The following is a 13,300-nucleotide window of genomic DNA, read 5'->3' as shown; positions in this document are numbered from 1 at the left end:
CGCAGCGGGCGGGGGATCGGGCGCGGGCTTCCGGGGGCGGGCGGGCGCGGCGCCGGGAGGGAGCCGAGGTGGGGTGCTCCCCTCCCCCTCCCCGTGAGGGGCTGCTTGGCGCGGGGGGTGAGGGGGGGGAGGCATGCGGGACCGGTTTCGCGCGGTCGGGGCGGCCTGCCCGCCCCGCTTCACCCCCTCAGCCCCGGCCCCGAGCACACCCCCAGCGGCGTTGCGGCGGGCCCCGGCGCGGAGAGGTGGAGGGAGGCCCGCGGGACCCTCCCGCGACACCGGTCCGTGGGCCGGCTGCGCGCAGCGGGGCCGCTGGGGGGGGAGCGGGGCGGCCCGTGGCGGCCCCGTGGGAGCGCGGCGGGGGTGGCGGGTCTAGGGCGGGGGTGAGCCGAGGCGCCTCTGTGTGCGTACGTAACGAAAAACTGATCCGAAAGCCTAACCTCGTGATGCCGGTAAAAATAAAAACGTGCCGCGTGTTCTGTAAGTTTCTGGTACGCGAGGTGCGGTGCGGATGGTGTCTGGGGAACGCGACGCGCTCCACGTGTCGGAGGTTTCTCTGATGCGTAGCTCTAACCATAACTGAGGTGATTCCAAAAAAAAAAAAAACCAAAACCCAAACCGGCCTGTTTTTTAAGTTGCTTCTTAAATAAAATAGTTTTCTCCGTTCACAGAATTAGGTAATCATGGTCCTCACAAGCGTGGGAAAGATGGTTGGTCTCCAGAAGAAGACTTCTGGAATCAGGAATATCTGTATATTAGCCCACGTGGATCATGGTAAGAGAGGTGTTTGTGACTGGCAAAAACCTTGTGAGGAAAACGTGGGTGTGTTAGTTTGAATGGTGGTGAGATATTTTGGTCGCTGTTTTAAAGCAGTAGGTTTTCACAGATTTAGCTTTAAACGGTCTTAATCCCGATTCTGAGAAGTAAAATTACTTTATGTCTATTTCCTTTGTCCTGGTGGAGCTTATCTTTTAGAATTTATGAGAGCGTTACACTGTAATAATGTGGAAGAGTTGAAACAGAATGTTTTCGGCTTCTGTGATGCTGAATGCTGGCGTGAATTACGTATATGCGTGTGTGAGGGAGGCTGTTGTATTTCTATGTTTACTTAATGAAAAAAGTTTATGTAGGTGGAAATTGTCAATACTGCTTTTACAACACCCATCTTTTGTCTAATTGCACAATATATTGAGGTTCTGGTGTACTGCTTGTTATTTCAACTGCTTTTCTGGTCATGACAGGTAAGGTTTCATCCAATCTTTAAAAATAAATTTGTGTGCACCTAACAGGTGAAGTTGAATAATTGGATTTTTTTTTTTTTTTAAGTTAGCTTGTACTTTCTTGGCATTTTAAAGCCTTTATTAATGTTGATATCTGATAACTAGATGTCAGCATTCATAATATTGTTGCATCTTTTTCCATTGTCTGTATTAAGTTAAACTAAGTAATTTATTTTTCTTTTCAGGCAAAACTACTCTAGCTGATTGTCTAATATCAAGCAATGGAATAATCTCTAGCCGCCTGGCAGGAAAGGTAGAGTTACACTGTTATTTTATAACAAAATTCTGGTGTATATGTGCTGGGATTGTAAATCAGGGATGACTAAGGAAATTCTATTCCTAGTCTTGCTAAACCTCATTTTCTTGCAGTCATTCTCTTTGACGTTTGTTAAGTAACTAGTGAAGGAATTTCTACAGATTTATTGCCTCTTCTTTTGTTCTTGTACTCAGTTGAGATATCTAGACAGTAGAGAAGATGAACAAATCCGAGGAATAACAATGAAATCTAGTGCAATTTCATTGCACTTTGTGAAAGGTAAGTTGTTGATGCTGGCAAGTACAAACTTTAATATGGTCTGGTTTTGTTTTTTTTTTTTATTTTCCCCGTCAGCTCATTGTTGCTGTTGAGATCTGTTTGTATGCAACTTTTACTTTTGTATTTTGCAGTGTTAGGCCATGATTCTGCAAAGACTTAGGCACGTATTCAGCTGTTAACCAAGACAATCAAGTTCCATTTTCAATCCTATCTCTGAGTGGAGGCAATTAGAATAGTTGCTTTTATCTTTTTATTTTGGTTCTAAATCTTTATATTTTGATCTTGAAATATTGTCATTGAAAGGCAAGATTATCTTTCAAAAAAACAAATTTTAAAATGGTTCTATACAGTCGTTACTATACTTCTGTGTCAAGGTGCTTGTTATACTCTGCTACAAATTGCTCAGAGGGTTTTTTATAGTGTAGTTACAGTCTTGCCTTTGTTACGACTCCATGTTCCTCACCAGTATTATCCTCACCTATGGGAATGAAAAAACATAAAATACACTACGAAACAGGCTTGTGTGGAAAAAAGAATAACAGAAAAATTGCATGAACAGAAAAGCCACTATTAGACTTAACATTTCAGCTACACCTGATTATAAAAAATAGTTGAAATGAATGATCTTACAGTGAAGTATTGTGAACCGTGGCTGGTTTATTGTTGACTCTTGAGATGACCTTTACTTAAAATGGTTAGAATCTTTATGTCTTGTTTTTCTGTTGTATTGAAATTTAGACGCTTAATACAACTCATTAAACAGGAAAATGGTTTGATCTTATTTTGATTGACTGATGATAAATGCAGTGAGTTCATCAAAAGTTGGCTGGAGTCTCCTCTAAGCAGAGTTTTTTGGGGCAGTAATGTAGAAAAAATAGAGAGCTTCTCCTGTATTCATATATTAAATATATTTTAGAAATATGGAGTCAAAATTATGTTTTTTAAAAAATCACAAGGTTGAAATGAGGCATTTTATCAGGAATGTAGGGTTTATTTTTATGATAGTCTGTGATGATTTATGTCTAAGATATAAACTGTAATGCAGTTGATTTGTGTTTTAGCTAGTGATCTATCTGTAATGCTACTACAAGCTTGTTCAGGGCTAGGATTTTTTTTTTTGTTTGTTTGGTTGGTGTGTTTTTGGTTTTAATTTTCCAAAGGTAGTTGGGTATTGAAAGATAAAGATTGGCATTAAGAATGAAACTAAAACAAATTAGGCACAAGCCGGTAGATGTTACGTTGCTGACAGCCTTCCTGTCCTATCAGAGTTATTCTTAAGCATAATGGTTACTGCAGATTTGGTCCTTAGAAATTAATAATATTTTGAGCAATATAACAGTGGCTGAAAGAAATATTTTTGAAAACTGTTCTGAAATATTAATTTATTGTTTGATTCTAGGTGATCAGGAGTATCTGATTAATTTAATAGACTCCCCAGGGCACGTGGATTTCTCTTCAGAAGTATCTACTGCTGTCCGACTCTGTGATGGTTGCATCATAGTGGTGGATGCTGTTGAAGGAGTCTGTCCACAGGTGAAATAAAGTGTATTAAATAGGGAAATAGGATAGAGAAGACAAAGTAAGAAAAGTTTTAAGTATATTATATAGAAATAAAAGATGAGGTGGCTTAAGAAGTTTTGTAAAACCTACAATAATTGACAATGTACTTGAGGTATGAAAGAGGGTAGTTATTTTCGTAGTTATGCTGAAAAATTGAGCAACGCAGGTGAGTGGGTGTAGTGGTGTAGGGTTGAAACACTGAGTATGCAATTTTTCAGGTAATAGAATATTGGTATAGAGAATAAATGTTTTAAGGGAATAATATCTTTGCATGTGCTTTTTAGGGTATTGAAAGTGAAAACATATGGAAAATAACATTAAGTTGGCTTTTTTTTCATGGTTTACTTTTATAAAGAATGGTTATGTTGTGGGCATTTTTGCCATGAAATTCTGCCATCCTGCAGAAATCTGTAATAACTAACGCTATGTGCTATGGGAGTCAGATTTCTGGTTTGAATGTCAACCTGCCCCTTATTATATGTTTAATTAAATTTTAGAATTATATTGTAACTTTCTTTAACATTCTATCTCTTTTTGCAGTAACAAGCTTTCTGTAACGGATTTTTTTTTAACTATTTCCTTCTTAATAGACTCAAGCAGTTCTACGGCAAGCATGGCTAGAAAATATACGTCCAGTATTGGTGATTAATAAAATTGATCGCTTGATTGTGGAGCTCAAGCTCACCCCTCAGGAAGCATACTTGCACCTTAAGAATATTTTAGAACAGGTATTCATGCTATGGTATCATGTTCACACAGCAGATTTTGTTGAGGTTTTTCTTTCCCACCTTTTCTCTGTTCTTGAATTGATGGAGACTGTAATTTTCACTCCCTTATAGCTGAAATAAATTTAATGCAGCAGAACTAGCACTTTCTTACTTTTCAGGATTAAGCACTATAACATCTAGTCTAATTTTTAACATTGAGATACATTTTATTTCTTGGTTTTGAGGTTCACTCAGAATGCCTCTTATAGAGAAAAGAGTATTAAATGCCTCTTGGTAGGTCATCAGGAAGAGTCTTCATTTTTAGAAATATGCTGAGTATTTTGATCTTCCTGTTAAGTTGCTTAAACTGCTTTGGAGGTAGTACAAATAATATCTTTAGACTGCTCCTGTTATTCATGGGTTTATGCAGCGTTAAGATTAATTCATCTTTTGAGTTGTAAGTTAAGTTGCCTTCAAACCTTTTTTTTTTTTTTGAGCTTACTTTTACGCACTTGCCTTCGTGGTTTCCCTTTGCCCTCTGTTGTTTGTTGGCAGTAACAAGTTCCTATTTCAACACTCCTTGTTCTGAGAGACAGTGTATTACACGTGATACTCTGTCTGAATCAGTCCTGACGTGGCTGATTTTGCCTTGGAAAGTACATGGTATTTAAGTTGAAATGTTAGTCTCATCAAACTCCTGTTGCCTTCAAATAGGCAGGATTAGAGACATAAGGTTTGTGTTTCAAGTTGCAGAATGATCTACAGGCATGCCATCATGTTAAAAATACCTTTTTTTATATTTTAGAATGTGAGGGGAATTGCATTTTAATTGCAAGCATTGTGAAAGTGAATTAATCTTAGGGTGCTTTTACATATCCTTCTGCAGATCAATGCAGTCACCGGAGCACTCTTTACTTCTAAAGTCTTACAAGAAAGAGCCGAGAAAGAAACAGAAAGTGAAAGTATTTCTGACGCTGCACCGGCAGATCAAATTTATGACTGGAGTGCTGGATTGGAAGATACTGATGATTCACATCTTTATTTTTCACCAGACCATGGAAATGTGGTGTTTGCCAGTGCAATTGATGGCTGGGGCTTTGGGTAAGTCTGGGATTTAGTTACTGACTTTTTTTAGTTGATTACTGCAGTTAATCTGATAGTAGTTTCATCTGCTTCATATTTCTAAAGATGTTTTTTATACTTTTCTGTGATATGTAACTGTATATAATCAGTTCTAATATATTATTAACACTGGCCAGCTGAAAATCAGCTTTGTCATTTCTGTGACCCTGTTTTACTTACACAGCAGCTGCTGAGCCCACTGTAGTGTCCAGCCTAGCCTGGTAAACTTCATGGGCTGTAACAGACTGGGTCAAAACCTGTGGCGGTACAGAAGCTGTTTCACAAGTAGATTGGATCTTCCAGCTACAGGGACAGTGATGTCCTTAACAAGCATAAGACCGGTGACTGTCATCAGGGCAGCAGTTTCAGCTGTCCAGTTTGGCCCAGTATAATTCTGGGTCTCAGTATTACCGTGATCTGTTGTTTCTGTACCGGACTTTGACTCGTCCTTGAAATTATTCATTTGTCCTCAAGTGTTCAGCAGTCTTAATCTAGTTTTTTTTTCTGTTCTTCATTCAGGTGCGTTTCATAGCTTTTGATACCCAATATATTTCTGTTTCAGCAGTTGTTAAAGAACATTGCAAAGATATTTAGGTAAATGTAAGAATTTGGGGACAGAACAATTTCAGGAAATTTCCTGAATTACTGTATTCGAGTTTATGATGAGTTATTTTTTTCAGTCCTACTCTCAGTAGTTAGTTTCAAAGGGCAGCAGGCTAGTGTTAGGATTACACATGTTCTGATTGCTAGCCACAAGGTGGAGTGGTTGTCTTCATCATGAAAATATAGTTAAAAAGCTATACTCAGTAACACAGTCCATGTCTTCAAATATTGCAAAACTTTTAAAAAAATGTCAGCTCCAGGATTTTTAAATCAAAGTTAAGCTCTTAAATAAGGCTCCATGCATATTTTGTAGTCTAACACAAACATTTCTTATCACTGCAGAGGAAAGGGAAATTAAAATGGGTTATTTTAGTTTCATTATCTGTCATGAATAATAATAATTTATAAAAAGAAAAATCAGAGTATAAGTTTGTAAGGAAACTGAAAACAGATCTTCAAATTCTGATGTTCTTTAGTCTGAAAGAGATCTCTTCATAGGGGATGTGAGTGATGGGAGACCTTTTCATTTCTGAAGGCTAGAGGGGTTTTTCTGATACCTTTGGTGACCTGGACATTAACACACATCTTGTCTGAAGTCCTCCATTCCTATATGGTGCTCACAGTCACTCTTCTGTTTTATAATGTGCAGGGAAACAGTATTTTGATTTCTGTAGGTTTTAGCTTTCCTGACTTGTAACTTTTAATTGAAATTCCAGGTGAAGAATGGATTACAGTTGTAAACTTGTTATACAGAGTATTTTGGATGCAAGTGTTACAAACTTGTTCAAGTTTAGAGTCAGAATATGAACATTTTCTTTACCAGATGTTGAAATGATGTAGAGCTATCTGCTATTTTTGCCCTGTATAGATAACGATTGGGTAATTTGGAGTTTGCTTTTGTTTTGGATACTGACAAAACCTGTGGAAGTGAATAAATGAAAACAAAAAACTAAAGTTTTTGTTTTGGGAAGTTCAAAGGTGGCCTAGGTTTATCATTAGTATTCTAAATATGCTGCCAGGGAATGCTAAACATTAAGAAGAATGTTTCTTAAAATGATACAGTGGAGTACTTCCTTACAATAAGTAGAATTATAAGCTCAAATGCAATTTAGAAGCTATTTCTTTACATCAAGCTACCTGATATTTGCAAGTAAATGATCATCTATTAAGATTTTGTAGGTTACAGAACTACATTCTGATATAAGCATGTGGTCATAAACACCCTATGATCACCTTTGTAATGAGAAAGCAAGCATGTTCATAAATGGTAGGTGAATATAACTGCTATTTTTGTAAAAGTGAGACTTCAGATAGTTATCTTGCTTTCACGACTTCTTTTCCTCTGATAATTTCTCTGCAGATAGAATTAAATTTCATAAAAATGTGGCAGAAAATGGATTTGTTTGTCCAGCTCAGAAGTTCAGCAAAAAATACTTGGATTTGAACTGTTTGACACAGGAGTTACAGTTACACAGTATTGTAATAATATTGGGGTATATACAGAGAGGTGGAGAAAAAAATTGCTCTAAAACAGTATTTAAGTCTTGAGAGTCTCTGATTTTTTTTTTTCAAAGATAATACCTTGTGTTAATTTTCTTTTTTCTAATTATTTCCCCCCAAAATTTTTGGCACTTTGCTATATGTTGGTAACTGATATTTCTGCAGAGTGGACTGTGTAATAGATGATCAATGATATATGCTAGTGTAACCTGAAGTGGAATGGTAACTGGTCAAGCTTTAGTTGTTTCGTGTTTGTTATGTCCCTGCCACTTGAAATGTTTGTCAAGTGACTTGAACTTTACTCGCGGAGTTTCTATAAGGCTGAAATCTAAATATTTGTTGTAATTTAGCTTGAAGTGGAGGGAAGGAATGGGTCAGTATGACCTGTCCTTATTTTTGTGATACATATATTGGTATACTGGAGAGGATTGATAGGCTTTTTGTTTATTCTTTGCTAATACTATACAAATACAAGATGAACTTAAACTTATAATGCTTTTTATTGAAAATTAGACTAAAAACCACGACTGCTAAGATTTCCCAAATTTGAATCCTCTTCTACTTTATATATTGAAACTTTTTAAGGATTATATTAATTGAACTCTCAAGGCACAAGATTGTATCTCAGCCAAAAACATTTATGCATCTAATTTAGGCAAGGGGTGTTAGTATTCCGCTGCTGGGTCTGGTTGAGACTGTTTATACATTACACAATAGACTAATTTGTGTTCATGTATTCTCTATCCCACAAGATGTGCCTACAGCTTGGACAAATAACAGGAGTCCTATCTGCTAGTTTTCTTATTTGTACCTGTCCTAATTCTCCATTTTTCCCTCACATCCTGAAAATGTTTTCATGTATTTGTTGAAGCTGAATGGAGATTGTTGGCTTTCTGATACTACTTGGTTTCTTATAATGAGTTGTCGGGCTCTGGTTCTGACAAATTGTATATGGACAGGGCGGGATGGAGAAAGGAAGGAACATTTTCCTTAGTTTCAAAACTTACTTTCGGATTGCCAGCAGTACCATGTGGTGAAATTTGGATCAGTGAAACATTTTCTTAATTGAGGCAAGCCTTGGCTGCTGTTACATGGTTGTGGGTTCTGTTCATTAAGGTATTATGACTTGTCAAGGCAGAAAGAAATAAGCCAGTAGGCAGTGCCAGCCTCATCCAATGCAATTAGTACATATGCTTTTCTCATAATCCTCAAGTGTTGAAAAATGCCATAAATACATACGCAGGAGTTGCTAGCACAAGAATCTTGACGGTTGTTCCCTTGTTCGGAGTTTGTGGTAGTTTCTGGTAAAAAATCTCTTTTTTTGTCTTGGTTCAGAACTCATACCTTATGTATTGATGACATGAGCAGGCCTTTTTTTAAGGTGTGTAGAAATTTAAGAATTCAGAGAACAGATTATCAGATATTGTTCTGTAACTAGAACTGCTCAGATTATAAATGTTTATTTTTGTTTCTGCATGTACAGGGTGGAAATATGTGGAATTCTTTTATATTACTGCTCACTGAACATTTTCGTCAAGGAAACCATATAATGTTCGGGACTCCCTCTGTAGGTCATAAGCAGCCTGCTTGTATTAACTCATAGGGACCACTGAACAACACAATTGGCTTATAACACAATTACAGCATTACAATTTTTATATTATTTCTAGGTATTCCTTGTTATTAAAGCAGTGATACTAACAACAAGCAATGCCCTAAGTAGTAAATTTAAGAAATAATTACCACCATCTGATGGCTCAACTGTGAAACAAAAGGGTACTTAGTTTTTAACTTGTACAGTTCTGATTACGGTCCATAGTTAAATGTGTTGTAGGACATCTTTCGTAGAAAAAATCTTAGTCATCACAAAAATGTTTAGAACTTGTGTACTATGCTTTTGAGTTTTTACTGGGGGGGTAGAAATACAGAAATATTTATTGCATGTAAACAAGTTCAGCCTTGAAGCTGACTTGAAACAAAACAAAAACATACAAATACTGACATTTTTGAGCTGTTATGACTAAATATTTTTGCAGGTGTAAATGTTGAACAATGTGAGCTAAAGTGAAGACAATTGTAAAAATGGGACTAAAACAAGGATTTGAGATTTGTGTGTGATTTTCGTGTAAGCTGTCCACTGCTTAGGCTGACAAGCATATGTAAACAGCATTACACTTCTATCAAGATGCATTTTGTTACTTTTCAGCATTGAGCATTTTGCCAAACTATACAGCCAAAAGATTGGAATCAAGCCTGCATTACTTCTGAAGACTTTATGGGGAGATTATTATCTAAATACTAAAACAAAGAAGATAATGAAAGGTGATCAGGTAGGGAGATTGTCAAATGTTACCTGTTTTGTTGTTTGTTGCTTTGTGGGTTTTTTTGTTTGGTTGTTTGTTTGGTGTTGTGTTTTGTTTTTGTTTTTGTTTTAAATTCTGTTCTTATAGTGTATTTTGAGAATTGATCTCAGTACTTTTTCACTCAGCGTAAGTGGAGGTATAAGTTCTCTAGGATATCCTTGCATCAGCCCTTTGGAGAAGAGAGCATTCCAAAGTTGACCATTCAAAAGCTACATGGAGGAAAGCTCATCTAGCAGTGTGCGCAGTTGCTCTTAAATGTATCTCTTCACAAAATAAGGGTCAGTCCTGCTTCAAAGATTCAGCATAGAGTGAAACACACAAGGTGAATGGAATACTGACAATGTAGGAATGAGAATAGTAAGTAGGTTTCTGTCTTATTTAAAGAGTCCTTCAACAGCTAAGGATTTAGGATATTCACATTTAGTTTAGGATTTAGAAAATCTTTTTTGCCTTAGTGAAATCCCATTGAATGCTATACTGAAACCCTGGCCTGAAAACTGCACTTCTCATGTGTTAAGTGTTTCCACCACTAAAAGTTGAGAGGAGAAGGGATTTTCCCTATTTTTATTTAATTATGATTTTTTTTGTGTGTTTTCAATGGTAAGGATTAGTAGTTATAGAAAGGGTGATAACCAGGCACAAGGTAGACATGTTCCATATTTATCAGGCACTTCTGAGATTGAAACCCCTGTCCTTCATTTTTAAATTTTAATGTTTATTTTGGGCCTTACACCATTCTTATAAGACAGACTGTTGAAGTGTGGTGATCTTGTATAAACGGACAACTGTCTGGATTTTGAATAAAGGTTTTACGTGCTCCTTTTGAAAATGGCCTGTTAAAAGTGCAGTCTTAAGCCTATTGTAAAAGTGAAGAATTGCTGGTAATTAGCTGTATGTCTATGTTCTACCAGTCAAAAGGAAAAAAGCCTTTGTTCGTGCAGTTGGTGCTGGACAACATATGGAGTCTGTATGAAGCTGTTATGAAAAGGTGAGAAGATCTATAAAGTTTTCATGGAATCTCTTTCCATGTGCTATGGTGATTTCTTAAATACTCAAACAAGAAATGTTGTAGATGCTTCTTATGTATTGCTACTGTGCTTTTTTAATCTATTTATTGTTTTCCTTACAGAGACAAAGAAAAAATTGAAAAGATAGTCACCTCTTTGGGATTGAAAATTGGTGCACGGGAGTCACGACATGCAGACCCTAAAGTTCATCTTAATGCCATTTGTAGCCAGTGGCTACCAGTATCTGACGCAGTCCTCTGTATCCTTAAGGAGTATACTACTTTTGTTCTGTTGGCAGTTCTCAGACTTCGAAGAGTGCTAACGTATTTTAATGTGTGATTTGGTATGATTCGTTCTCTTCTTTTCACATCTGTGCCTATGCTAGCTGGACCTATTTTCTCACTTGTAATATTAAGTTACATATTTACATGTAGTCTTACATTTCTACCAACTTTGTGCTTTTGCATGCATCCTTTTTTTAGGAAAATAAATTATGAAACTGGAGGTAGTTTAACAATACACTTTCATTATGTAGTTTTTTTATACAAATTTTAGTCTTCTTCCTGAAAGCTAAGCCAATCTCCTTTTTATAATAGTATCTTAGGTCTTCTGTCCATGAGCTTCTGTAAGTACCTGGTGTTATGTTATTCTTAATCCAAGATCAGCCTTTTCTGTTTGTCAGTTTTGTAGATGGTATTCTCATTGCTTATAAACTAATACATATTGTATTATAGTAGGTATGCAGAAATTAATGATGTATAAATACTAATTAGTTCTATAAGTCTTGCCCCAGCTGTGCTGTTCTGAGTTTCCCAGTTGCACATAGAGTGAGCCACCACTACTTAACTATCCATTCTGCCCTTGGATAAATGCCAGAAATTGTTGCTGACTTGAGAGGGAACTGTACGCACAGTAACAGAAAGAGCTGGGATTTAGCTATCCATTGTTGTTGGCAGTTACTGCATGAGGCTGATTTAAAGAAACATTGAAAGCATTTGTCTTCCTTTTATTTGCATTCAGTAAGGAAATATAAATATATATCCTTAGCTATGTGTTTTAGCCATGGTGTGTAATAAACTTCCCAGTCCTCTTGACATCACTGCAGAGAGAGTGGAAAAGTTGATGTGTGTTGGAGCTAGAGTATTTGATTCTTTGCCACCAGAAACTCAGGAACTGAAAAGTGGTAAGTGTTCTTCCATTGACATGAAGGTTGTTTCTATCTTGGTGGGTTTGTTTGTGTTCAGATCATAAGACGTGTAGTAATCTCTACTTAGGTTTATAATAGTTTTACTTGTAGTAGCTGTGTTGATGTTTGTCAGTGACATGTCACAGTATGATGTCTTATTTTTATGGCCCTACATTTTTCTTCAATCCCATATATTCATGATTTTTAGACAACTCAAGCTGCAAGTGATGTAAAGTCTAAGACTATGAAACAGGATTTTGGAAGGATATGAGGTTAATATTTGTCTTTAGTTCTACACAGTAAAAGTTGTAATGTAATTTGTATTAATCTATATTTAAATATTAAATATATAAAAATCAATATTCAAATCTATATTAAAGTCGTTAATTTTTAGCCAGTAGGTGTTTGATTTTGGATTTCATTTTTACAAGGATATTGATTAACTAGTCCCAGATTTTGATAATTTAGCAATAAGTTCACCAAAAAATGTTTTTTATTTTAAGTAGTTTGTATACTGAAAAGACGTTAGTAAGATGTAGCTTACCTGCTACTACAAATACTTCATTAAGAATTTCTTCAATGTTTCCATAGCTCATAGGTATAACTTGATTTTTTTTTTTTTTTTTTTTAGTTATTTCATAATGTTCCAGAATGATAAAAGATTAACAAATAAAAATAAGAGCTAAAAAACTACTAGGGCAACAAATATATGTTGTTACCCAGAGTATTAAATGAAGATATGAAATCCTGATATTTTGAAGTTAGTTTAAGTTTTGCCATCGACTTCACTGAGATCACGATTTCATTGCCAGTTCTGGTGGAGTTTCCAGCTTTAATTTAAGAGTTCCTCTTCAAGAGTTTAGTAGGATATTCAGGCGCTGTTGTCTTGAACATTGAGATGTCTCTATGCAAAAGTAAGCAAGTGGGTTTGTTAATCATCAAGTCCTGACCTATAAAATTGAATGTAGTCTTTCCAGCCCCTATTACAATGATTTTGCTGTAGGCAGTAAAAGAACTGTATATAGGCAGTAATGAAAATACGCTTGGTGTACAGCATGCAGGAGAGCTTGTAAGATGGTCATATTCTTTTCTCTGTCTTTGAATTATTTATAAACATAAAGTCTGTGTTCACATGTGCTCTTCCTAACAATTGTGATGCTTTGGAAAGGAGAACTTCTGCAGAGTTCTCTTCCCGAAAGACAAATGAGAACTGCTTAAGCTGAATTAAGTATTTCGTGGAACTGAAAATCAAAGTTGAAACTGATGATATGTATGTAATGCTCAGTGGTGAGCAAAGCTTGTATTTCTACACGTGTATGTGGTAATCTCTTCTGTGATGTAGGAAGTTGTATATAAAATCAATTGATATTTTTCCCCCAGATTTGGTAGTCTGTAAAAGAATGTTCCCAAATGATCTTTTCAGACAGGTTTGTAGGG

The 13,300-nt window shown here is 36.3% G+C and overlaps 1 protein-coding gene across 3 annotated transcripts in view; it reads left to right on the top strand.

Annotated features, from left to right (window-relative positions):
* Window positions 1-15: 15 nt before the first annotated feature.
* Window positions 16-13,300, top strand: part of EFL1 (elongation factor like GTPase 1) — an 81,006-nt gene continuing 67,721 nt past the window's right edge. The window contains exons 1-11 of one of the 3 annotated variants that reach the window (XM_042804151.1): window positions 16-68; window positions 672-774; window positions 1,466-1,533; window positions 1,731-1,815; window positions 3,215-3,348; window positions 3,966-4,103; window positions 4,969-5,183; window positions 9,514-9,637; window positions 10,582-10,658; window positions 10,800-10,936; window positions 11,738-11,860. In XM_042804151.1, the coding sequence (XP_042660085.1) occupies window positions 684-774; window positions 1,466-1,533; window positions 1,731-1,815; window positions 3,215-3,348; window positions 3,966-4,103; window positions 4,969-5,183; window positions 9,514-9,637; window positions 10,582-10,658; window positions 10,800-10,936; window positions 11,738-11,860 (1,192 nt within the window). In that variant the 5' untranslated portion in view covers window positions 16-68; window positions 672-683. Of the gene's footprint in view, window positions 69-125; window positions 282-428; window positions 585-671; window positions 775-1,465; window positions 1,534-1,730; window positions 1,816-3,214; window positions 3,349-3,965; window positions 4,104-4,968; window positions 5,184-9,513; window positions 9,638-10,581; window positions 10,659-10,799; window positions 10,937-11,737; window positions 11,861-13,300 lie in introns of those variants that run through there. The other 2 variants (XM_042804152.1, XM_009962435.3) reach the window with 2 other exon arrangements.

Source organism: Tyto alba, unplaced genomic scaffold (assembly GCF_018691265.1).
Source record: "Tyto alba isolate M040663 unplaced genomic scaffold, T.alba_DEE_v4.0 Super-Scaffold_41, whole genome shotgun sequence".
In the NCBI taxonomy this organism is placed as follows: Eukaryota; Metazoa; Chordata; class Aves; order Strigiformes; family Tytonidae; genus Tyto; species Tyto alba.
The sequence above is the reverse complement of the archived record's forward strand: the minus strand, read 5'-3'. Positions and strand labels throughout refer to the sequence as shown.